Below are 27,865 nucleotides of genomic sequence, written 5' to 3'. Positions count from 1 at the left end.
TCATCCTTGGAAGAAAGGAGACATATTGTTCTGTAACGTTGCTTAATAAAAGTGAAATGCTTTGGAACTCTCCAGTGCCCTGGAGTCTTTGGAGGTTTGAGATCGCAACTGATATTAGGATGGTGGTGACACCCCTTTCAGTAAACACCAAGTTGAAGAAAAAGTTTGCGGGTAATATCCACTTAACATGTGGATGGATACAGTATACCACATGTTTAATTGTGTCTGTGCATATACAGTCACATGAAAAAGTTTGGGAACCCCTCTTAATTCTTTGGAGTTTTATTAATCATTGGCTGAGCTTTCAAAGTAGCAACTTCTTTTTAACATATACTGTAACATGCCCTATGGAAACAGTAGTATTTCAGCAGTGTCATAAAGTTTATTGGATTAACAGAAAATATGCAATATGCATCATAACTAAATTAGACAGGTGCATAAATGTGGGCACCCCAGCAGAGATAGTACATCAATACTTAATTGAGACTCCTTTTGCAAATGTAACAGCCTATAGACACTGCCTATAGCCGTGGATGAATGTCTGGATTCTGGATGGCGGTATTTTTGACCATTCGTCCATATAAAATCTCTCCAGTTCAGTTAAATTTGATGGCTGCTGAGCATGGAAAGCCTGCTTCAAATAATCTCATAGATTTTCAATGATATTCAAATCGGGGGACTGTGGCGGCCATTCCAGAATATTGTACTTCTCCCTCTGCATAAATGCCTTTGTAGATTTTCGAAGTGTGTTTAGGATCATTGTCTTGTTGGAATATGTAACCCCGGCGTAACTTAAACTTTGTGACCGATGCTTAAAACATTATCCTGAAGAATTTGTTGATATTGGGTTGAATGCATCCAACCCTCGACTTTAACAAGGGCTCCAGTCCCTGAACTAGGCACACAGCCCCACAGCATGATGGAACCTCCACCAAATTTGACAGTAGGTAGCAGATGTTTTTCTTGGAATGCAGTGTTCTTCTTCCACCATGCAAAGTGCTTTTTGTTATGACCAAATAACTCCATTTTTGTCTCATCAGTCCAAAGAATTTTGTTCCAAAATTGTCTAAATGAGCTTTTGCATATAACAAGCATCTCTGTTTGTGGTGTGAGTGCAGAAAGGGCTTCTTTCTCATCACCCTGCCATACAGATGTTCTTTGTGCAAATTGCGCTGAATTGTAGAAAGATGTACAGATACACCATCTGCAGCAAGATGTTCTTGCAGGTCTTTGAAGGTGATCTTCGGGTTGTCTGTAACCACTCACAATCCTCCGCATAAGGCGCTCCTGTATTTTTCTTGGCCTGCCAGGCCTGGGTATTACAGCAACTGTGCCTGTAGCCTTCCATTTCCTAATTAGATTCCTTACAGTTGAAACTGACAGTTTAAACCTCTGAGATAGCTTTTTGTAGCCTTCCCCTAAACCATGATACTGAACAATCTTTGTTTTCAGATCTTTTGAGAGTTGCTTTGAGGATCCCATGCTGTCACTCTTTAGAGGAGAGTCAAACAGAAGCACAACTTGCAATTGGCCACCTTAAATACCTTTTCTTGTGATTGAACACACCTGCCTATGAAGTTCAAGGCTTAACGAGCTAATCCAACCAATTTGGTGTAGCCAGTAATCAGTATTGAGCAGTTGCATGCATTCAAATTAGCAAAATTAAAAGTGTACCCAAATTTTTGCACAGCCAGTTTTTCACATTTGATTAAATTTCATTCAACTAAATGCTTCACTTAAAATCTTTGTTTAGAAAACTCTTGCTGGGAAAATGAAAGACATACCATCTTTTTTGTTTAAAGTGGAGTAAATTATTGGGGTTCTCAAACTTTTTCATATGACTAATTGTTAAACTTTATGTTTAAAACCCTCACCATACCATTAGATATCTAACCATCTGGAAAAATGGATGAATGTGATGTTCACTAATCTGTAAAACAAATAATGGACGTACAATTTCAGGGAAATCATAATTGACTGTTTTTATCTTGTGGTACCTACCAAAATATGTATGTTTGAGTGCAGATCCCCCCTGAGCCAGTGTGCTGCTCACAGTTGGTTGAGAAAGGCTATAGTTCTTCAGTTGCAGACGTCAAATGGAAGTTTATGGCAACGTGCTGCACACGGATTAATCCTTCTAGTGTAACCTCTTAAAGTGGGGGTGGGGAATACCAGGATATCTGGAATAGATAAGAGCTTTGTAAAATGCACGATTCTTTCTCCACCTCAGTGGAAAGAAAAATACAAATGAACAGGATTAATACATAACGCAATAGTAATTTGTAATAGACAAAAATATTTCTTACAAATGAATGGTGAAAGAGCAGTGATACTTTCTTTTGTAGTAAAAAAAGTGCAAACCTGTATTTTGGCAACACTTTTTTTAAAGCCTTGAACAGAACCCTAGCGAGCAGATCTCTGCATGTGAATTGCACAATATCAAAGAAAAAAACATGCATTCTTTTCTTAAAGGATAAAGCATGAATGAAATAAAACTGCTACCAATGAAGGGTTAAAAAGAAAGCTTTGCTCTGACACATTCTTCAAACCACAGCCAAGTATTCATAGTTGCTCCAAGAAGAATTGTGTAACCTTGCATAAAAACATGATTTCCAAAGAGCTAAAGTATGTGAGCCCTCTCTTGCTGCCACTGAGATTTGTAACTCTTTGCCAAGATATGCTCTACACACACAGTTGGCAACTTTTTGCTTTATATTAAAAAATATAATGATTTGTAGTGGTGATCCATACAATGATAGCCGGCGGGCTTCTCAAAGGAAACCGATAGACGTTGCTTCCATTAAGATACAGACTTAATATTTCAAAAGTATATTAGCAGAAGTTGTGGCTAGCATTATCAGAGTGGGATGCCAATACTTCCAGCTTGCCAATGGATGTGGCATTAATAACTGCATTAATGGACATTTCACTCAGGGCATGTGTGCTGCAGCTATTGACAACCCCCAGAACCCTGGAATTACATTCATATCCAATTCATAGCAGCAGCATGTGCACTTGGTTACTATTCATTAAGTAGGATGGGCACAATTTTATTAGGTTATAAAAAAAACAAAAACAGAAATAACATTATGTATATGTTTCTAAATAAACTGTAATGCTTCCCTGCAAAACCAGCACATTTCAGCATTTATTAATTTTTGATAGGGGTATATCAAATATATTGATAGGGTGTATCAAATTAAAACTCAAATCAAATATCAAAACTCAAGTGTGTGTTTCTGGGCTGTTCAGTGTTAGCCTGAGGACATTTGGGCAGTTTGAAGGGTTGGTGGTATTCTGGCGGAGGATAAAATCACTTGAGAGTGTCAATAAGGAACCCCTCAAAGAGCAAGAATGTTAACATTTTCCACAGTCTAATGTGCTTCCTATATACAGTATATAAGAAAACAAACTAGATGAGAGGTATTTTGCTAGGGTACGTATTTCCATCAATTTTCCATGGTGGCTGGGCTGGGTGCATGAATTTATTAGTCAGAGTACACGTACACAGAACACAAGTTATTTTTTAGGGAAGGTGCAATGGCAATATAGTGTATGTTAACATAATAATAAGACGACTCAGGTATACTCCTGGCTAAATGGATCTTAGCAGGACAAAAGCTAGTTAAGTTCCATATCTTTTGCAAATGGAATAATAAATGTCCTGCACTGAGACAACGTGTTGGGTAGACTCAAATACTGATATGTCTCTTTACTTCAGTAGTGCAGGCTTTGTCTTTGCCTATAGGGACACCTTACTGATTCTGAGTCAGGGTTAAATTCTACCCAGAAATACATTGTGCTGTGCTTGCTAGTCCCTCCTGTCTGTGGCACACAGCCACCAGCTGAAAGCTACAGTACCCTCTCACATTCCTTGCCACTGTCAGTTTGTTTGTTCTCCTTGCAGAAAGTAATGCGATTGTTGCAAAATTCATTATATTCCTAATTCCTGGTCCAAGCTCGAAAACAAAAGAGTCATGTCTGAAATGAGCTTGGTGCATTGGAGATATATCAGACACAAAACAATTACTATCTGAACACTGGGCATAAAATTGATAGTCTGCAAAAAAATCATTATGAAACTATTTCCCTTACTGGATAGCCGTCTAGACCTCTAATGCTACAGTAGTAGTCATTGGCTGCTTGTTTTACCATGCACAGCTTCATGTGGGAATACCCTTTTATCTACAATGACTGACTGCAGACTGTAATGTCAGTATCTGAAGCTTTTCCTGTATTTTAAGACATACATTCAAATGAGATATCAGTGAGTGATAAGACTATTAGCTCTTTGCTTTGTCTGATTCTGTACTTTGTTTCTTCCTCATGCAGGTTGCTGAAACGTGCCTTTACTGAAGCCAACGCTGCTTGGATTTCTATCTAGTGCTGCCTCTCCTATTTTTTTTTTTCGCTTTGCTTTTTTTTTCCCATTTTGCCGTTGCTTGCAGGCCATACCCCAACGGCAATCCATTTAACCTGTTTTCACTTTAACAGTTCCAATTTAACTTTTTCAACATTAAAAATCAGTTATTAGACCCTACTGTAACATTCATTAACTGAATAAATACGTTTAACAGCACCAAAACTAAAAAGTTGCTATTGGTTGAAACTGTTTCGTTTGGAGCACAGAATTGTCTTAAGACTGCCGGTTTCATCTAAGTGATTCCAGAACTGACTGAAAGATATTAAAAAAAAAAAAAAAAAAGAGAAAGAGAGAGAGAAAAGAAAAACGAATACTTTTGAACTTTGACTTTTGCACTTTTCAGGGGCTGGCCTCTAATTAGATTTATTTTTGTTTCCGAGTTATCAGATTAAAAGTCTATTTTATAATTGGATTTTATTCTCTTATTTTATGTATTTTTTTTGTCTTGACAAATAGATTGACTTTGTAAAAACAAACCGAAGTGCTGACAAATTGTTTAAATTTTTTTTAACCAAAGCTACAAGGCAAATTTTTTGTCCCGTTAAGCTTGAAATCCCATACCCCCTAAGTACCCTTTTCTAAAAAGTGGAACGATTGTGTTAGAAAAGGAAAGTACCTCTAACCCAGGGGTTCTTTAATATGGCCGTTAACGTTTCCCTGGTACGTGACACAAAATGGCTGACTCTGGAAGTTTGTCGAGAGTTCCAGAGAGGCACCTGTTCAAGATCTGATATGGAGTGCAAATTTGCTCACCCTTCTCGGAGTTGCCATGTGGAAAATGGTCGAGTGATTGCTTGCTTTGACTCCTTAAAGGTATGACTGTTCATATCACAAACTTAAAGGGATTCTGTCATAAGAAAACATATTTTTTTTACAAAATGCATCAGTTAGTAGTGCTTCAACAAAATTCTGCATTGAAATCTGTTTTTCAAAAGATCAAACTGATTTTTTTTTATTTATCAAAATGTGACATGGAGCTAGACATATTGTCAGTTTCCCAGGTGCACTCAGCCATGTGACTTCTGTTATGATGAACTTCAGTCACTCTTTTCTGCTGCACTGCAAGTGATTTCACCCCCTCCCCCAGCAGCCTATCAACAGAACAATGGGAAGGTAACCAGATAAGGCTGGGCCACACAACAGTGATCTCAGTCAGGCTGCGAAGCAGATTTTGATTCCGAAATACAAGATTTTGCATTTCACAAAAAAATCCGTCATGCCTGCAGCGCAGCAGAAGAAGAGAAGTGGAGCAGTGGGGCAACAGATTCTCGACCTGCAGAGGATCCATTTCGTTTGGCCCTAGTCTAACAGGTTTCTGACAACTACTGCTAAAAATTCTCCCACCTTGTGGTAGATATGAGAACAGCAATCAATAGTAAAAATCCAATTGCCTTTTCCCTTGACCAAATAGTGTTCACTACACCATTAGTTGGGCTATAAAGCTATGAATCAGTGAGCAATCAAATATTTGGCAGACTGGGGTGTACATTTGCATATATAACTCACTGATTACTGGTGGACATTACCTTGGAACATGTAACTTCTGAAATATACATGTGCATGAGTATTTGGAGGGTGAGGTATTTGACCTTCAACAGTGTATTTAGCACTTCATTTTAAAGTGTCAGTAACACTTTTGCACTGATGAGACATTATTCCATAATTTAGTCATATATTTGAAAAAAAAACAAAAAAAACTTTATACCACATTGGGAATTAACAGTAGTTTTTGTGAAACTGTGAAACTGGCTCTTTTCTGTGGCTGATTACACACAACAGATTGGTTGCCATATTTGCAATCATGGTAGGAAAGTGCAAGCCTAGAGATTGGAGAACAATCTGAAAATCTGATTACATTTCAGCATATGTTTTTAGAATGTAATGTTTACAGTTGTGCTGTCATAGCTTTTTATGTTCACCCTCTACAATGCATGTTAAAATGTACTTTTCTACTAATTTAGGTTGACTTTTTTTGTATTTTACCGAGTATTTTGAATTGCTTTCATCTCCGACATGAGTGTTTCTCTCGTATCTGCTACCAAACAAAGCATTTGGGTGGGACTTGTTCACAGGCCCGAATTTGTGGAAAGGCCACCTAGGCCCTGGACTAGGGTGGCAGGATTTTAGAGGGGTGGCATGCTGCTCAACCACACCCACATTGGTTCAAAAACACTAGGGAGATATAAATGCTGGAGATAATGATTTTTTAAATTTCCCATGCACCAATCCCCATTGCTCTGGTCCAGATGATGAAAATTTGCACGAATAAAGGGGAGGGGACAGGGACGATGAACGGCAGTGGGCCTAGGGGCACCCACTTTATAAATCTGGCCCGGTTTGTTCATGTATATGCTTTGTTGTTCTACATGGAATTTGATCAAATATCATTTGTTGGCAATTTATATTTTCTGCTTTATACACCAGGAAGTAAATGTATCTATTTTCCATGCAATGCAATGGTATATATTATAATAAAACCAGCATCAAAATTTAAAAATAAACACTGTAAAAATCAGTGAGTTGAAAAATAGATGGAATATATATATGGGTGGATGAATGGGTGTTGGTTTAAGGGGCAGATTTACTAAGCTCGAGTGAATAATTTGAATGAAAAAATATTTGAATTTCAAAGTAGTTTTTTGGGTACTTCGACCATCGAATTGATCAAATTCGATCGAATTAGATCGAATCGAATAATTCGAACGATTTGATGTAAAAATCGTTATTCGATAATCGAAGTACTGTCTCTTTAAAAAAAAACTTCAACTTCATACTTCGCCACTTTAAACCTACCGAAGTCCAATGTTAGCCTATGGGGACCTTCCCCAGCACTTTTCTAAGTTCTTTTGGGTCGAATAAAAATCCGATTCGAACGATTTTTATTCTATCATTTGATCGAACCTTTTGCGTTAAAATCCTTCGAATTCGATATTTGAATTAGAAGGATTTTACTTCGAGGGTCGAATTCGAGGGGTTTTTTAACCCTCTAAATTCGACCCTTGATAAATCTGCCCCCAAGTCTACTATAAAATAATTTAAACATTGATGAAACTTAGTATGGTTGTTTTGGCTCCAGTAAGGATTAATTATATCTTAGTTGGGATCAAATACAACGTACCATTTTATTATTACAGAGAAATCGGAAATACATTTTATTTAAAATGGAGTCTATGGGAGATGGCCTTCCTGTAATTCAAAACTTTCTGGATAACGAATCTCATACCTGTAATTCCTTCCAGGTATTTTTTGGTGTTGTGCAAATGGTTCATGGTTCTACGACCTACAAATGTTTGGATGGTGTATTTTCAGATTCTAGCGATTTCCAAAAGATTCAAGTTTTTTTCAAAAAACTTGAAAAAATGCTAGTTTTTTTTTTTTTAAACTGAAAATGTGAGTTGAAAAACACAACTCCATCCTTGATAAATAATCTTGTATTAGTAGCCCATACTTCCCATTACAAAGCATTACTATGGCCCATGGGATTGAGCATGAAGCAGTTAGAGAATTCTGTGTTTTTCCTACAGAATTATGCGGCAATCCAAATTCTGTGTGTTCCATGACCCTGAGAGCAATTGGTGGTTACTGTCAGTGCCCAGGTTTCAATACCACTAAACAAGGCCTTACAGCAAAAAGCACATTTTCCATGTTATTAGAATAATCCATTTTAGATAGCTCAGGAGACTCACATATGCTGCTGATCACATGCTGCAGAAGAGTTAATTATGACAAAATGTTTTAGGACTCCTAAAGCCTGCCAACAGGATATGCAGAGAGAATGCAGCTTATTTTATTAACCCCTTTCCAGTTTCTGAAGCCTACATCCTAATACAGAATGGGGACCTGATGTTTAAAAACAAATTTGACTCCAGCATTGTGTGAGCAAACATTGTATCCTGCCAGAGTGTAGATTGCAAAACTGCACAAAAAAAGAGCTGTGCTTCTGCCCTTGAAACATTTGATCCACGGCCAACACAAAGCCTGACTGCTTCAAATGAAAAGATTAATGAGTTTACTTAGTGTTTTTCCAATAACTTGTAGCCAAAATAGAAATACCATATCTATATTTTATATATGGAATTTCTATCTTACCTACAACTCATTGGTAAAAAAGTAAACTCTCATATAATATACATAATCTTCCAGATTTAATTCCAGGATGAGCATTAATTAATAAAACAAGGTATCAGAGGAGAAAATTGATGCATGTCGCTTGACTCATTTAGTTTGAGCTTATACAATATGCCCAAGCAATAGACTGACATTTATAAACACTGGGCAAAATTGTGACTTTGAAGAAAACGTTTGCAACCAATCAGATGTTTGCAACCAATCAGATGTTTGCTTTTATTGTTCTACCTACAGCTGGCAAATCACTGATTGGTTTTTAACGGTTACTACCCAGGCGCATATTTGCCCAGCGTTTATAAATGAGCCCCTATATTCAAACTCTAAAGAGTACGTAAAATGTATATTTTAAGTTGCATTTCAACTTTCTATTGGAGCATTTCCTTGTTTTATTGAAAATCGATACATGCATATAGTGCAACAAACATGTCCATTTAAAAATCAATGAAGCTCATTTTATTTTTATATTGCCTTGTCATTATCTCAAAGTCACTTGTCAGAACATTAGTGAGAGCTCTAATCCAGTCTTTCTACTTTGCAAGTCTGGTGATAAGTCAGAAAAGAGAAAAGTTGTGATTCGGTGACCCCTTAAAGGAGATAACACAGGAAAGAGATCTTAACATGAAGAGTTAAAAAGTATCTATGAGAGATGCAAGGTACTGCATTCGGTTTTCATTTTAAAATGAATCGACATTGCATAATCAAGTCATGGCATTCATAGTTTCACTTAAACTTGCATCTTACAATGATTTGGGTGTGGTTAGCATCACAGAAAATGGAAAATGCATGAGAATTAGCTTGGTAGCTGTTTTATTAGTCTGCAGGAATATTTTCCATTTGTCATGTTAATAGAATATGCTGATTACACCATAATAGGTAAGGTTTAGCGCTGAAATGTATATAATCTGGCTATCATTTAGATTGTGAGCAGTGAATACATTCCATTACTTATCCAACATTAAATTGTTTGTTTTACATGGTGGTGCCGTTAGTTTTCTTGATGTGTAAAGTACCACTCTCATTTATTGTTTTTCAGAAATCACAGGTGCTAGGTTTTCCCATAGGAGTCATCTCCGCTATTTCAATCTGTTAGCTAAAGTCCTTTTTTAACTCCAGCTCAGTGTAACAGAGGCCTCTATTAGCACATGTCCCATTTTCTCCTCTGTAATGATTTCTATTTGTACAGGTATGGGATCCATTATCCTGAAACCTGTTATTCAGAAAGCTCCAAATTGCAGGAAGGCCATCTCCCATAGACTCCATTTAAATCAAATTATTTTTTTTTTTTTTTTTTTTTTTTAAATAATTTCCTTTTTCTCTGTAATGATAAAACAGTACCATGTACATGATCAAAGCTAAAATTTAATTCATCCCTATTGGAGACAAAATAATCCTATTGTGTTTAATAGGTAAATTATATTTTAGTAGACATAAGGTATGTAGATCCAGATTAATGCAAGACCCCTACAGAAAACACCACGTTCTGAACATTCTGGATAACAGGTTCCACACATGTAATTTTAGGCAGTGATTAATCTTATGAATGGGCTGGTGTTTGCTTAGCTTGCAGAAACTAGAAAATGTTTGTTTCTTTAGTCATTTACAAGGCATTTTTAAGTCTGTTTCAGTGTATCCTTTTGGTGGGCCATTCTTTGCTCTGCATGTCTGTATGTAACCAGCCTTAATATGGGAATGGCTAAAACAAATCTGCTAAACATGTACAGTATATGGATAGTTCAACCTATAGGCAGTCAAAGCACTATTACAGATACTGACACCATGATTGCAAATGACATACATATACACCGCACGACTTGTCTTGCTTTCTTACTTTTTTTTTTTTTTTGAATGTATTATTTTCCACTCTTTGCTTTCCTTTACATGTGCTGTTATGTGCTGAAGGTGACAGGCCTCTGTGAAGACAAATGTACATAGGTGACTACAGGATGTAAACAAAAGCAGCATGTTTCAAAAGAAACCTTGAGTCACTTTCTGCCTCGGTTTACTTTCTATCCTGGGGTATGAGCACACATCTTCACAGGACACTTACCTAAAGCTGGCCATAGACGCAAAGATTTTACCTCAATATCGGACGAACGATTGTACCTCCTCATCTCCCAACCTGCCACTAACCATTCAGACCAAATAAAGTAGTAAAAGAACAGATCAGCCGATGTTCTCACCCTACAGCAATTGTATGAAAGTTTATGTCCGACCAAGCTGGTGACAGTCTCCCACTGAAAATCGTCCAATCGGCAATACATGCAGAGATATGATCGTCAGCCAACAGAAATTTTCTAACCCATTGATCGACTGAACAACCGATCGGCATGGCAAGATAAGTGTCGGGACACTCCACACATGATCCAAAAATCGTACAAAACAAGGATTCGTATGATCGAATCTGTGCGCCTATGGCCATCTTAAGGGAAGTATAGAAATACAGCAGGCTCTCGCACACCCAATTATATTATGCTATGTCTGGTGCTCAATGGTAGAGGTTCGGCCACCTCACAAATCATTCAAATAGAAAATTATCCACGGCACACAGGCTGCTGCAAGCAAGGAACCCGTTGCACGTTTATTGCGGAAGTGAGCAATGTTTCGGGGTCACGCCCCTTTGTCAAGTCTTAAGGGAAGCACAGAAATGGTAATCCTCGGCTGTCTTTCAGGAGATTAGAAAGCTAGTATCATGACTGACCCACACAAGATTATTTTGATATTTATATTTAACTGGAATTAACGGACATTAAAAACTTGATTCCATGAAATAGACATTTGGGACTAACCCTTCTTTCAGGTGCAAATGTGAGAAAAGTACTATTACCAGAAACAATATACCCTCTCTGCCTCATTAAAGAAGCATATGTTCTGCACGGTTTCTTTGCTTCAGCTAGGGAGGGGTCCCATGGTTAAACACTGAATTGTTTTTGTCATTCATGATTATAATGAGCTGTATGTGGTTATATCTTATTTAAGATTATAATCATACATCCCTTATAAAGTCTTAGGGGTATATTTATAGAGTGAAGTTAGAAATCGCCAGAGTTCTCTAGAGTGAAATTGCACCACTCTCCATTCATTTCTATAGGATTTTGAAAGGCGTATTTATCAAAGTATGAACTTTCACTTTCACCCATTGATAAATGCTCTTTTAAAAATCCCATATAAATGAATGGAGAGTGGTGGAATTTCACTCTAGAGGACTATATTGATCCCTAACTTCACTCTTTGATAAATATACCCCTTTATCGGTTGAGGTGCACAGTGCAGTACCAAGGCTTATAAGGGGAGCAGCAATGATATTTGAATTCCAATCCAGCCAATACTGCAGTGCTATAATCATTTACATTAACACCATATATTTCTATAAATAGTAGAATAATTAATATACCATTTTGTTTCTTAATATCTATTCTGAAGAAATTAAAATGGTTAAATAGCTGTATGTTTTTTTTCCAAACTACCAATCTGGAGATCTTTACAAAAGTTAGAACTTTTCCGAAAACCAATTGTAATTGCCAACAGTAACGTAGACAAAATTTGTGATTCTAGGTGTTATTTAGAAATGCGCTAAATAAACAGGCAATGTCTGTCCAGTTCCCAGAAGAACGTAAACACATGTTGCTGCAAGCATTATTTATACCAAATATACTCAAATGTTGTTGAAACATTCTAACTTATTACAGATGGTCATTTTCAGCCAGCCAAACCATTTCATTTATCAGAGTTCAGTGTTTGTCTTTTGCAGAAATAAAATGAGGGCTAGGTAAAAATGCACACAAATGTAGCAACTGCTAAAAATTCTAGCTTGCAGTTGAACTTTTTTGTGATTCACCAATCCAAAATACAAATTGGCATCTATGGGAAATCTTGCACGTACAAGTTGTTCTTAGTTTGTGTGCGGAAGAATCACACCATGGGCAGCAAGGAGAGGGAACCGGTGCAAGAACTTTTGTAAAATGCATTTTAGTGCAAAAAATAATCTACTTGTGCTTGCGCTTGTGTTCATAAATAAGTGCCGTTGACTTTCACACTACAGTAAATTGTATTCTAGGATCAATGTTTCCCTAAAAGTTACTCAGTCTTATGATTCAAGCTCAGTGCCGTGATGCACTGCTATTTTCACCCCAATGAAACTTCCAACTGTCCTAAAAACGTATACATTGCGTTTATGTATTTTAATGCAAGTAAGTACATTTCGAAAGCATTTCTCAGTTTCAACATATTTCGAAAGTGGATCCAGCATATTATGGCCCTTACACACAAACTTGTCTAGGAAAATATGGGCTTAATATGTCAAAACACTTATATTGCATTTAAATGAGGAGTGTGTCTAAGGTCAACATGCAATTCTCTTTTTTTGTGTTTTGAACACTTGCCAAAAACATAGAAATGCAGCAGGTTGTCTTTGAACATAATGAAACATAATGGAACTTGACAATGCTTAGTAACACTAAAAACTACATTTGAAACCTTTATGAAAACAAAGCATGTGTGTAAGGGCCCCAAAGGGAGATTCATGAGCAAAGCAGCTAACTTACTGCACTTACTAATCCCCCATGTTCAGTAGATTTAGTTAAATAATTATGTCTTCATTAATCCAGGACAATTTGCAATTGTCTTTTTGTTTTTGAATTATTTAGCTTCTTTTTAGCAGCTCTCCAGTTTGGAATTTCACCAGCATCTGGCTACTAGTGTCCAAATGACCATAGCAACGAGGCAGTGGTTTGAATGAGAGGCTGAAATATGATTAGGAGAGGGGCCAAATAGAAAAAAATAATATCAAGAAAATTGTAGTCTTACTGAGCAATAGATTTTGGCTGCTGGGGTCTGTGGCCCCTTTTTGTAAGCTTAAAAGAGTCAAAAGAAGGCAAAAAACCTATTTGAATTAAAATATGAAGATCAAGTGAAAAGTTGCTAAGAATTTGCCATTCTATAACATGCTAAAAGTGAAGGTGAACTTATCCTTTAATATTTTATGTTACATGACTGGAAGTGGGAATGTTGTTAAACCATCTGGATAAAGACGTTAAGGGTGATTTATCACCCACAGGAAATCTCCTATTCTGTGAGCACTTTACATGCGGCGATTATAGGTACACAGGCATGAAAGCACACAGTAAGGTTGTTACCTGTATTAATTCTGATTTGCCAAACCTGGAGGCCTGAAGTTTGAGGCACTCAACCAGAGAAGTCTGGCAACTTGGAAAGCTTTTGACCAAACTGACTGACATTTGTTCAGTCTAACAAGTAGTAACCTTGTGCATGTTAAAGTCAATAAAACATCTAAAATAAAGTTTTTAATGGTACTTGGGATTTAGTGCATATTTTCAACAATATAATGGTCATTTACATCAAGGGCAGTGTACAAGGTGCAATTTTGAAGGCAAATTGCAATGATTTTTTTTCCACAATGCAGCATTTTCCACCACAATGACAGTATAATTGAAGTCATGCACATTTGCAACCACGCATTTTAATGAGCTGGGTGCATCTGTGCTTTTTAACGAATCAGATACAAGTCAGGGACAAAACTGTCAGGGTGTGGGAGACATGGGCAGAGACATACCTGCCACTTTCCCCCAAACTGGCTTAGGAATAACCAACTCACTCACCATACATTTATTTTGTTGGAGTCTTTTTGGCCACAGCTTTATTGCACAAAACATAATTTAACAATAGATAACACATATCAATAAGAGTTAAATTAACAACATTTTAAACATACAAATCTGAACAGTGATGTACCAGTAACTTGTAATCCTCTGCAAGGCCCCTGGCAATGGACCCAATTAGGTGCATGCAATCGTACCAGCCACCAGCCGCTTGTGCCTTCTAGCATGATGGGTACGCTGGATTGCAAGCTACCACTAATACAACACCACCAACCAAGTTCCATTAACCAACTTGGGACTTGGTAAAAAAACTCCAGCTTCTCAATTAACTCTCCCCATTGCCAGGGACACGCCACCCGGCTGTGACAATGGGCTATTCCCTCTCATCACCTCTTGGTTAGTCAGCCCAATACTCACCATTCCACATCAACTTAACCTGTGCCCCACTAACCCAGGCCACAATTGTGACAACTAGCCCAAAGGGTTAATACAAGTGAGGGAGGGTGGGACTCCTTTTCTTCTTCCAAAATGGATGCCCTCATTAGCAGTTAGTGCTATACATCCCCTTTAAACTCCACCCCCCAACTACGTCACTAAACCCATTACTAATCCCCTGCCAGGCAGCTTTGTCCCGACCCTGTCATGTACCCATTATCTTACCTTTGCATTGTCTAAAATAAGCAATTCAAACACATAATGGCTCATTTATTAATTGAAACCACAGTGGCAGTTGCACAGTTTTTCCTGCAGTTGTTTGTGCAAAACTGCCCCATTCATTAAAGTTACTTGTGCATTTTGTGCCAGTCTGTTTAATTGAATCACATGCAGTTCACCTATTAAGGCAAGTGAACCCTGACACTACTGCCAAAAGCAGTAAAGGTGGCACAGCTCCAGAGTTGACACACACTTGAATCTGACAATTTTCGGCGCATTTGTGTCCAACTTATGTCAAAGTAAATGTACAATTGCAGACATTTAAGTGAATCAGTGACTATTGCATCAGGCACATTACCAACTAGAGGGCACAACTGGAATTATGGCTGGCTGGCACGCCTGGAATTATGAGGAGAAAACACTGTATTGTGGGTAAAAAAAAACCATACACTGCACTTATGCTCGTAAATAAGTCCTATATACTTTGAGAATGAAAATGTCAAGAAGAAATATTCAGGAACATTTGGACATAAGAAACCTCTAATGCCCCATCCATCTCTCAACAAAAGGCACCTTTCCACATTTATGGAATGAAAAGGAAAGATTTTTTCCAATCCAATTTATTAGACTGAATAAACCAGTTTTTTCCACTTTGTTTTAAGGAAGCAATGTGTTTGGTGTAAATACGTGTATAAGTGTTCTGCAGCTGCTTAGGGTTATCACCATGCAGGAAACTGTTCCTTATGAAATAATACAAATAATACTTTAATCCACTGATTGCCATCATCATCATGGTATGAAACATCCTGTCCCTCCATTTTTAGAATTCTAAAAAGGGGCACTTTAATTGTGCATCCTTAAAGCAGTAAACATTTGAGATGTGGTCCTCCGAGAACTTTGCACACGTATGCCAGAACATACATTGTTTTCCCATCAGAACATGCAATTACAGGTATGGGACCTATTATGCAGAATGCTTGGGATATGGGGATCTTTCTGTAATTTGGGTCTCCATACGAGAAGGAAAGTCATCTTCTATTTAGTGGTGCCAAATGTTACAAATATAATTTAAACATAAATTAAACCCAATAGGATTGTTTTGCCTCCAATAATGGTTGATTATACCTTAGGATCAAGTACAAGGCACTGTGTTATTACTACGGGGAAAAGAGAAATAATTTTTTAAAATGTTTTTTGAACAAAATGGAATCTATAGGACATGCCCTTTCCATTATTCAGAGCTTTCTGGATAATGGGTTTCATACCTGTCATTGCGATGTTAAAAATGGAATATTTTTTAGATTTAGGAAACCAATTGTTATTACAATTTAGTATTCTTTAATAAAGTTCCTATTGTTTGCAGCAAAGGTCATTTAAGAGAATGATCAGAATGAACATTTTAACTGGCGAGGTCCTCTCAGGCCCTTGCTTGCTGGCAAATGCTTTCCATTTATATGAATAGGAAACAAATGGGCAATGACCGTGCTAGTGTCAGTCACAGACAGCATGTTTCCCATTGAAATAAATGGAGTGGGTGCCAGCTCACAAATGGTTGGGTATTCTGATTGCTGTGGTTCTCTCAGGGAGAACTGAGATACACAGCAGTGTCTAGATTGTCTTCAGACATAAGCTGTCAATGTGGCTTTAGGAAACCTACATTTAGTATTTCTTTACAGAGACCCCGGCTATGAGCTTTTGAAAGGCAGGGACTGCTCAGGCACTTTCACTTCAAAAAGGACTTAACAGTACTAGCTACTGTTTTTATCAAGAAAAGGGTAGTCTAAATACTGTAATACATTATAAAGTTATTTAGAAGGTTTGCAGGCATACATACCTAAAGAGAAATCTTGCAATAGCATGTATAATCAGCACTTATTTTTAGTAGTCTTTGCATCTACTGCCTTTCATTAGACATTCCTTTGTAAAAACCATGGTTTATGTTGAAATCGGCTGAAGGGCCACCGCTTTGTGGACTCTTTCACAACTCAAGGGGTTACGTATTTGTTCCTCTCAATGCTTTTCCAGGACACTGACATATAAAACAGAAGTGCCATTGTACACCCAAGTGCTGCATTCTTCATTCAGGCCAACATCAGATGCCAACCAATTATGGCATTGCGCTCTAAAGCTCAAGCTATAACAAGAAGTGCAGCCAAGGCCTAATGCTGGGGAGGGTTAGACAAGCTGAAAGATGTCTATTGCACCATTCATTCAGAAACCCTTTATTTTTCAAATGTAGGCTCTGTACGGTCTGTAATCAAGCAAGAGTATATTGGCTGGATAAAGCCTATTATTTAAAATTTTTCTCTTTGCAGAGATGAGAGGTAAATAACACATCTAACAATCTTCCTAGGTAGAGAACAAATGCCCAGTTACTTGATCCTGGCAGATTTAAGTGGAGACAAATCACAGCAATATACTGTATGTAATATTTTATTCCCACTCAGATCTGACATTTTTATATTCAGCACATATTTTTTTTGAATTTCTAAATGCTAGTATATCTGCTGAGTAACTATGGAACTTAATGAAAACCCAATGACAGGAGCAGAGACCCCCCTGAAATCCTGGGTGACCTAAGATATATATCTACAATAAATGACATAACCCATAAAAGGTGCACCCAGTGAAAATATTTATTTTATTAACTAACATCCTAATGTGAAATGTATCACATTGTATTGATGCTTATTTTTTTTTTAAAAAAAGGTCCTATCAGGAGATCCAATTCAACTATTATCCTTAAAGGAAACAAATATATTTAGGGGGTTATTTATTAAAGTCTGAATGCCAAAAACTCGAAAGATTTGAGTTCTTTTAACTGAATTCTTTGTGAAAAAAAAAATTTCAGTATTTATTATACCTCGAGGATGGAAAAAGTCAGAATCCGAATATCCAGCATCTCATTGGCTTACTGATGTCTTAGTTGTACAGTATTTAGGACATTATAGCTTTAACTGTGTGAAAGCCTTACAATATTGACATGGGGCTGTCCCTATTAATCAAGGCTATAAACTGTGCTTTTCTATTTGCACTGTAGGTTCAGTATATTTCAGTATAAAAATTAGGATTGTAGTAGTTTATTCGCAGATGCTTTCGAATGTGATTATTGCAGCATTGTTAAGTCTGCTTTGAGTCTCCGGATGTCTCAGATTGCTATGACTGGTTTCCAAGGGCTGCTTAGGCTCTTTACATTCAATGAGACAATCTTAATGAGTGAAGCGTTTTAAAAGTTTCAGTCATGGCCGCAATTGATTAAATGCAATTACAGCCAACGTGTCCATTTATGCATGACCTTCAGACACTGACCGCAGCTCATATCGGATATCAGTGACTATCAAGTAAATAAATAAATTAAAGAGCAAATACAAAATACAGAGCTTTTTTTTATTATTTTGCAGTATAATTTAAAGATTTTTGTTGCCAGCCATTATCTGGAACAAGTAGCATGGCAAAGACTTACTTACTCTGCCAACAATATAATGATGTGATATCTTCATTGTAATGTGCTTGTGAGATTCCATGCTACAATGCTTCTGAAACTCTTCTGAATCTTTCAACAACCAAGAATGGTGATATCACTCCTATAGAGACAACTACAATGAAGTAATAAAGATCACAATATGCCATGAATTAGTTTCTTAAGACTTGATTACTGGAAGTAAATGGTCAGGAAAAATACATTTTATACTGACTATATGTATTCATAAGGGTTTTTTGGTACTTTTTAGCTCAAAAATGCATTAGCAACTGTTTTACACATACACCGTATCTGCATGGTGTCACAGGTAATGTATGTGTGCCTTTGGGCTATGGGTGAGCAACATTCTAGGGCCAGACCCAAGTTTTTTCCATTCAAATACAGCGAACACATCTGTGCTAAAGCTTGTTCACCATGTTACAGCAGGTTTAGCTCAGGCCTCTATACAACATAGGCCAAAGTGAACCAATAGCTATGGGGCTGTGTTTGTTAATGAATCATATCAGTAACAAGCACGTTCGCTGAAGGAAATGCCTGCACAGGTTTGTTCAATTCAGTGTGTCTGAGTTAAATGGATTTTATTATTATCATCATCATTATTATAGTATAAGTAAAATCAATTTGAAATAGTTTTGTTGCATGTGGTGAAGGTATTAAGCCGATTCAGCTTTTTATTTATGGATTTCCTCTATGTACTCCATAAAACTTATCCTTCTTTCTTTCTATTTTACCTTTAGGGTCGGTGTACAAGAGAAAATTGTAAATATCTGCATCCTCCCCCGCACTTAAAAACTCAGTTAGAAATCAATGGAAGGAACAATCTCATACAGCAAAAGACAGCGGCAGCAATGCTTGCACAGCAGATGCAATTCATGCTCCCAGGAACACAGTTACAGCCAATCGTAAGTGGTCCTGATATACTCAAAAAACAGTATCTCTTGTTGTGTTAACCAATGTGGGTCTACTGAGGACAAATCATAGCTCCTCTATTAGACATGCCATACTTATACCTGCATCTACACTTTCTCAACTTATTGGATATAAAACCATTTCAAATATCATTACCATGTCAGATAACTCCTGTTACCCTTTATCAATCACTAAAGATCATGTTATTTAAGCTAGCACTATAATGCCATTTCAGTGGAAACGTAAACACGGATAGATAATGAGTCGCGACATTTATGAGAAAATAAGGTATGTTATGACATTTATAATGTCACTACCCTAATTACTTTGTGTCAGCTTGAGTTACACCAACTCGACTGTTAAAGTGCAATCCAAAACACAATAAAGTGGGGTTGAATGGTTCTTCTAACATAAAAGTGACACGAAGAAATATACGGCATATAAATATATTTGTATGTATGTGCTTTTTAACCTTGCTACCTGAAGGAAGTTAGTTCAACCTTTATTGTTTCTCTAATAGAATCAGCATCTGCACCCTGAGCTTCTAGTGTAATGTGTTGTTGTGACTGGGTTTGTTCTGGCAGTATTGCACAACACTCCATTTTCTTTTAAATGAATCAAGCAATGCATTTACTGGGTTAATTATGAACTCTGCAAGTCAGGGGGTGCACCCCTTAGCAGGTCTGGACTGAGAATTAAAATAGGCCCTGGCATTTCAGGTACATAGAGGCCCACTCAGCCCACACAGAGGCTCAAACAACCCCACCAGCCCACTAAATACTGACTTTCTATGGGACCTTATAGCAGTCCCTCTGGCATTTGCCAGAACCCACAGGTTGCCAGTCCGGGCCTGCCCCTTAGTGCTTTACAGAAAGCTCTTCTGCCTAGGGTCAGTCTATCCAAAGTGCAGCATTTGTGAGCATATGCCATCCTTACCTTCTGCCCGCTAACCCACCTGAATGCAGTGCTGCCATGTGAGAATTATTTAGGCTGAAATGCATGGTGCAAAATGCAAAAAAAGACTCTCTGTTTTATGGACTTTGCAACCTGCCATCTAAGTCACAGGTCTGGACTGGGGATCAAAATAGGCCTCGGCATTCCAAGTACACAGAGGCCCAAACATCTCCCCACCAGCCCGCTAAATAGTGACTTTCTATGGCATCTGCCAGAACCCCACAGATTGCCAATATAGTATCCCTTTTGTGCCACTTTGGCACTTTATGCAACCAACGGTGCACCAATCTAATGGCATTTTAGCTTCATAATGTATTAATGGCTCCACTAAACAATCAATTAGGAAAAGACACGGATGGTATGATCCTCAGAAGAGCCCTTTATACGTTTTAGAAGGAAAGTAGTTTCGATATCCTTTTGTATTTTGGGCTGCCCAAGCCAATTGCTGGTCAGCAGTAAACTATCTATATAGAGTGACACAGAGTAACAGGTCACTGGCAAAGCACAGAGCATCTTTGTGAGAATGGAAAATGATTTCTGACCATAAAATAGAATAAGCTCTATTTTGATGGCATTTTCTATTATTAAACTGATAGCCCTTGGTTGGCAATGGAGAATAGGACTGGGCCTTTTGTTAGTGTAAGAAAATACAAGCTGAAAAGAAAACATGCTACAAAGATTTATTTTGCTAGGACTTTGGTGTCTGACTGCAATAAAAAGTGCTGAAAGCTACTGCTTATGATTGTTATGTAAAAACACAAACCAATGAAAATCTAATGACAGTTGCACATTACTGGTAGCGCAAAAACCCCACAAGACAATATCCACTGACATAACATCTTGCCACATCTAAAATATCTTAATACACCTTTATTTGTCATCCTCCTTCTCCAATATAGACAGTTTGTGCATACTCATAGAGCACTATGGGCTGGTGTTGCTAAAGACACATTCTCACGTCATCTGCTCTAGAACAGCCTCTGCACACCAGCAGTGATAGAATTTGCTTTCTGACTGCATATGATTATTAAGGTTTCCTTGTTCAATTCACACAGAACATATTCAGTTGAGGGTTCATAAGCGAAAATTACGAACGTTCTTTAGCTTGTTGGTTTTTGTTCAGGCAATGGTTTGACTACTTAAAGCTGGAACTCTGTGGGTTCTGCTCTGTATAGTCTGTAATGTTGCAGGGTCAGTAATAAAAGGTTGCTGTATGTTAATTGAATAGTGATCGAGTGTTCTGCTAAAACTTGAATATGAATAATTATTTGAATGGCTGCCACTTAACCCAGAACCTGCCTATAAGCCATCTATGGTATTTAAATGCTGACATAGATATCATTACACCCTAATTGCTTTTGGAAAATAATTAGCAGTTTCTGTTTAATGACTTTAAATGAATGCTTAAATGAATAGCAATACCTTCATCAGCAATAGCGGGGTTCATTTTGGAAAAATTTTATTTCAGCGTCAAAAATTAACCTTATATAATCTGATTACATATTCTGATTATGCTTAATAGGACCATACTTTTTATACCCATACTAGTGACACTAGTAAGGAAACAAATCTAATCCATCTTCCCATCAGTGGCCAAATGGACAGTGGCTATATACTGTAATACAATAGTTATGGCAAAATAGAACAATCCATAAAATGAAAACATGGTAGACATGTTTACTTTTCTTTTAATGAACACTTCACAAAATCAGGACTAATCAGGACAAATGTACCCTAGCAACCATGCATTTTTTGAGAAAGAGACAAATATAAATGTGAGGGCCTGAATAGAACGATGAGTATAAATAAGTAGCGATAGCAATACATTTGATAGCTGCAAAGAGAAGAAAAAGGCAAATATTTTTTAAAAAAATATATAAAAATTAATGAAGACCAGTTGAAAAGTTGCTTAGAATTGACCATTCTAGAATATGCTAAAAGTTAACTTAAAGGCAAACCACCCTTTTAAATCTTCAAATAAGGTATATGAAGTTCTATATAAGTTAATGTAAATGCTTGTTGATTGTAAATATTCCTAATATTTTTATGAGAAGTTTCCCATGTATAGAACTTAGGCTATTCTACTTAAATGCTTTTTTGGGATATACTCATTTTCCTTCTGATATCTTGTGATATACTGGATATTCACTTATGCTGGATCACCATGAAAACAAGAATTGTATTGAGTCAAGTTTCAAGACATCCTCGCATAAATGACTAAAGAAGGGCCCAGTGACTAAAGAAAACCAGTAATATCCTAGTTTGTGATCTGTCATGCTGGTCTTTTGTCACAAGCATATGTTAGGTCCCTTTAAGAGTCAGAGAGATGAATTTTGCATAGATCATGTAGGTAACCCTATAAATCATTAGGGTAGACAGTTTAAGAAATGAAGACATAATATTTAAATTACTTTAAAAACATTAAAGCTTTTTAAAGTTTCATTAATATTTGGACACATTAATGAGAATCTTGTTTGCCCTGTAATTTAACAGCACTGCAACCAACAATGTGTGGTACAACTGTACCTGGGCCCACCAGGGACAACAGCACAAATATGTCAGACACAGTGAGGGTTTCTGGGGATCCCAGACACATAGTTTGCCTTCTGGGAGATGGTTATGTCGCTCAACAGGGTCAGAATATATAAAGCTCCAATTTGAATTTCAGAACTCAGAATGAGTTGTATCCCTATTAGCAACCACTAGCACACCAATGGGATTGAAATGCGATGGAGAAAATTATTAATGAAACTAAATAATCTGTGCAAGTTTAGCTCAAATGCCAGTAAATCTTATATACAGGTACTGTCTAGACTTAAACAGCATACAGTACATTCTAGAGAACAGCATTTTGCATTTACATTTTACACTCTTTTGTCTTTAATAAATATGAAATTATGTTGAGAGAAATATCTGGGGATAGTTAGTTTTTTTTCTCGCTTTTTTATATGCCTCATTTTCATTTTAATGAGTTTGTTTGAATGGTTATAGTATTGAAAGGTTCTAATTACAGTGCTGCTAATGTCCTGTTGTTGCCTCAGAATGTTTTCTTCAACGTGCATGTTTTTTCACCGATTTAAAGAACAAAATAATGACTAGCATCAAAAACTGAGTGGTATACATAGTATGTATAGAGGAAAAGCAGTTGGCCAAAATAACAGAGGAGAAATTCAATTACTGATTTAATATTAAATTCATAGTAGACTAGGTTGACATAAATGTAAGTATGATCAGGCAGTTTGGTCAGTTTTACAACCCTAAATATTATGTTTGGATCCCCTGGCAGCATATGTCAACAGTATTCTGTGGTTGCACTTGATCTGTCCAGAGAGAACATTTTGTTTGACTTCTGTTGGGGAGTGTAAAGTAGGCTTTAAAGCAGTGATTCCCAACCAGTAGCTCGTGAGCAACATGTTGCTCACCAACCACTTTGATGTCTCTCTCAGTGTCCTCAAACCAAGCACTTATTTTTGAATTACTGACTTGGAGGCATGGTTTTAACAGCATAAAAACCACACATGCTGCTAAACAGAGCCTCAAGTAGGTTAACAGTCCACCTAGGGGCTACCAAATTGCCAATCACAGCACTTATTATACACCCCAAGAACATAATTCATGCTTGTGTTGCTCCCCCAACTCCTATAACATCTGAATGTTGCTCACGGGTTCACAGGGTTTGGGATCCCTGCTTTAAAGTATAGGGGCAGCTACACATTCTCTTTACTGTTTCATCACATGTAGAGAATATTGGATAACAAACCCATTGAATCCACTGGCCACCTTGTTATATAATCCAATCCCTTTTGTAATATAGCAACTTGGAGCATTTTCTAGGGGGAATTCCTGGGCATTTTAGACGTCCAGTTGGTCAATGTAGCAGGTCTGAAGATGAAAAACATCTTAGCAGGCCAGTTAATCAGTGATGTGTTTGTTACCATCAACCATGTAATAATTAAATAACTAATGCAATTTTTCTCTTACCAACAGACCACATTCTCTGTGACACCATCACTTGCTACAAATCCATCCATGGCTTTTAGCCCATACCTAAGTCATATGTCCCCAGGAATGGGCTTAGTTCCTGCTGAGCTTCTAACAAATACTCCTGTCTTGGTCTCTGGAAACCCAGCTGTTACAGTACCTGGTGGCTCTGCTGGTCAGAAACTTATGCGCACAGACAAACTCGAGGTATGCGATTATTGACAACATGTGACCTAATGTACAATGACTAAAGTTAGAAAAAGGTTACATCAAGTATGATCAGAATTCAGGGTATTTAAGGAGTTAAAGAGGAAGGCAGCTTTGAACCCCTCACTGTGGTAGGCTTTATTAGGCTAATTTATATGCAAAGCTATTTCAAGCAGCAATAGTTTACATTAGGCTAATTAATATTGCAAGATTCAAACATGTGTAGCCAAAATTTCATTTGTATTGTATAAATAAATATTGTATAAAATAAGCCTAGGCATAAGCTGAGGCATGCACAGTAGCCAGTTGCTCTGGCAACGTGCATGTAAAGTTCGCTATGCATGAAGAAAGACAATGTGCATGTAAATGATTATGCAAACTACTGCCTGACATCAGTGTCAATAAGCGGTGGCCTGAGGAAATCTCTTAAAAGAGAATATTCCATATGAACATAATGGAAAATAGTCTATTGGTATATAAATTGATTAATTCACTGGGGAATACCAATTTGTTAAGCTCCCCCCAGTGAATTTAAATTGGTTCCTCTTTTAATTTAAAAACAAAAAAAACACCAGCCAGAATATTCCTGTACGTGTCACCATTGTCTATGGATGGTACTGAAAAATCACAACACCCCTTGTGATTTTGCAGCTTGTATCATGTCTAATGCTGCTGACACTTGCTGCCTTTTGTAGTACTTTGCTTTATGGAACAGAATAGGACCTCTATGTACCCAAGCAAGACTTGTAAATGTACTATAAGAGGGCTTAATGCTAGCACCGGTTATGAATCTCTAGGGAATGCAATTGGATCCCGATTATTTATACCACATATACATCAGTAGCGTCACTTGAGGGGGGCGGGCCCTGGTGCGTGACGCGCAGCCGGGCCCGCCCCCCCTCCGTTCAGCCGCATTTGGCCGTTTTTGTCAGTGGAGCGTGAGCTGCCGGGGGGCCCTGAGGGGGTGCGGGCCCTGGCCCGCTCGCACCCCCTGCTCCCCCGGTAGTTCCGCCACTGATACACATATATACAACAACTGTGAAACATAACAATGACTGTCTGATTCACTGCATCGCTCGCACCCCCATTAGATGGAGCCAATACCCCCCCTCCGGCCTGAGAAGAACTGAGAGACAAGGCAAAAGCTACCAGCGATGTGTACCTCCAACCGCTTGTAGCGCAAGTGAAAACTAGAAGTTTGATATATGCTATGTGAAAGAACACGAGACTTCTGATGGCAGCTATTTGTCACCCCTCTAGGTGTCAAATGAGGGATATGGGCAGCACTACTTACACTCTTCAGGTGTTGTTGGATACGGTGGTGCTATTCTTTAGATGTATGGCCACGTCAACACTTAATATTTGCAGGAAAGGCAAGCACTTCACCACTTCTTGCTGTGGAATAAATCCTTTATGTTAAGCCAGTTTTGCCATTTCAAGTGCAGAACCTCGTTTGGGGGGGGGGTTGCACCTCTCTTCGTCAGGTCACCTCTGTAGGTGTGACACTTTAGGAACACCTACATTTCTGTTCCTTCAAAGTCCTGCTGACAACAGCTTTCTAAATTATAATGCAACCCAGAAGGCACAAAACAGTGGCCCAAAGGGGAACTTGACAATGACAAAGGCAACAGGGGCCAAAATCTGGGGTTTCTGACTGTATTCAAGCTACCATAGCTGTTGGGCAACTCTATGATACAGGAATTAGTTATATAATATTATTTAGTACAATATAAAACAAACTTGAGCTGGTCATACACAGGCAGGTTTTGACTGAGTTTGTCCATAATGTTTCCAATTAAGCCATTATGTAGGCTTATACTTGATATAATTGTAGACATGAAACATGTTTTGAATCTGTTACCAGTTCTGTTTTGTACATGCCCAAAAGAGCACATTTAAATTGATGAGCAAATATCCAGTGGTTTTTACAATCAAATGATGGTATAAGTTTATTTGGCAGATAAAACCGAGAGGCATGGTAAGTACTGTTAATAGGATCTCCAGTGAAATGCCACTCTGCGTAGTGCTCCCTTCCTCTCTGGAGGTTTACCAGGCACTCTAAGCAAATGTACTGTATTTTTCTTTAATATCATACAGGGCACCGGCCTACTTGATTATCTCTAGGGAAAAAAACACGTCAGTAAATGCAATACTGCTGAAACCTCAATGTGTACGGAATCCTAAAGTAACTAATTGTGTAGGACAGCCCTTAGGTTTGCCATGTGATATGGGTGAACTTCAATTTTATTCAGCAAGATGGGCCTCTCCTACACACTGGACCACCACAAGGTTAGATACAAAAAGGGGGGTTGTGGGTGCACTCCTATGGCTAAGTAAAATATATAATAAAAGTATAATGGAAGTCAGTAGCATTTCCTTTATACTTTTAATATATTTTTTACTTAGCCTTAGGAGTACACCCACAACCCCCCTTTTGCACCACAAGGTTAGCACCCTGTTACTCACAGAAGTTCAGCTTTCTCTCTCAAGCTCAGGTTCCTTGGCTCTCTGTCTCAGGCCAGAACCCCCAGGTATTTATGGGAGCACACCCTCTACTGGCAGCTCCACTCTTAGCTGCCACCTAATGACCTGACTGGAAGGGAATATTACAGTTTCTCCACTAGGCATTCCCCTAGAGAGTGTGTGTAGGCAAAAAGCTCACAGTACTATTTCAAAAATAGATATACAGTACACAATGCACTGTTGAGCATTTCAGATGACTTTTTATATATTTTTATTATTTCTATCTTTTTTGCAGAATGCAACACAGTCATAAGAAAGTGTTTTTTATTGTAGTATACTGTACTTTTTTTTAATAAATGTGCATATCTAACAAATTAACATAAAAAAATTAATACAGTTGTATGTTTCATTTATTGCAGGTATGCAGAGAGTTCCAGCGAGGGAACTGTACCCGTGGTGAGAATGACTGCCGTTATGCTCACCCAATAGACATTGCCATGATTGACACAAACGAAAACACTGTAACTGTTTGCATGGATTACATCAAAGGGAGATGCTCTCGGGAGAAATGCAAGTACTTTCATCCCCCTGCACACTTGCAAGCCAAAATAAAGGCAGCCCAGCACCAGGTGAACCAAACAGCAGCAGCTGCCATGGTAAGGCCATGCCCTGTCTGTATCTGGGGACATATACAGGTGCCTGGGGTCTAATTAAACTCCCTATAACCACTTGGAAGAGTAGGTTCTGCAATACCTGAACAAACTAAATATAATGTAAAAGATCACAGACTAGCACTAGTAAACATTACTTTTTCAAGAGAACAGAATTTGTCCAAACTTGTGGGTCAAATACAAATGGAGGGGCTAGATTAATCCCATTTCTAAAGAGCAAGTTCACCTTTAATTGAACATTTATTATGTGGTAGATTGTAAGACTGTACTTTTTCAGATTTATGATTCAAAAACAACAAAGGCCAATTGAAATCTGTCTTAGAATGCCACTCGCTACATTATAATTCTTTTGCAAAAACACGCTTGATCTTGGTCTTTG

At 37.7% G+C, this 27,865-nt stretch overlaps 1 protein-coding gene across 8 annotated transcripts in view; it reads left to right on the top strand.

Annotated features, from left to right (window-relative positions):
• Positions 1–27,865, top strand: part of LOC108698483 (muscleblind-like protein 2) — a 71,605-nt gene that overhangs the window by 23,996 nt on the left and 19,744 nt on the right. For 6 of the 8 annotated variants that reach the window (XM_041572796.1, XM_041572797.1, XM_041572793.1 and 3 more), the window contains exons 2-5: positions 4,333–5,236; positions 19,039–19,203; positions 24,152–24,352; positions 27,235–27,471. In XM_041572796.1, coding sequence (XP_041428730.1) covers positions 5,063–5,236; positions 19,039–19,203; positions 24,152–24,352; positions 27,235–27,471 — 777 coding nt within the window. In that variant the 5' untranslated portion in view covers positions 4,333–5,062. The remainder of the gene's footprint in view (positions 1–4,332; positions 5,237–19,038; positions 19,204–24,151; positions 24,353–27,234; positions 27,472–27,865) is intronic. The other 2 variants (XM_041572798.1, XM_041572799.1) reach the window with 1 other exon arrangement.

The sequence above is a fragment of the Xenopus laevis genome, chromosome 8L (genome assembly GCF_017654675.1).
Source record: "Xenopus laevis strain J_2021 chromosome 8L, Xenopus_laevis_v10.1, whole genome shotgun sequence".
In the NCBI taxonomy this organism is placed as follows: domain Eukaryota; kingdom Metazoa; phylum Chordata; class Amphibia; order Anura; family Pipidae; genus Xenopus; species Xenopus laevis.
Note: the sequence above shows the minus strand (reverse complement) of the source record. Positions and strands in the feature narration are given on the sequence as shown.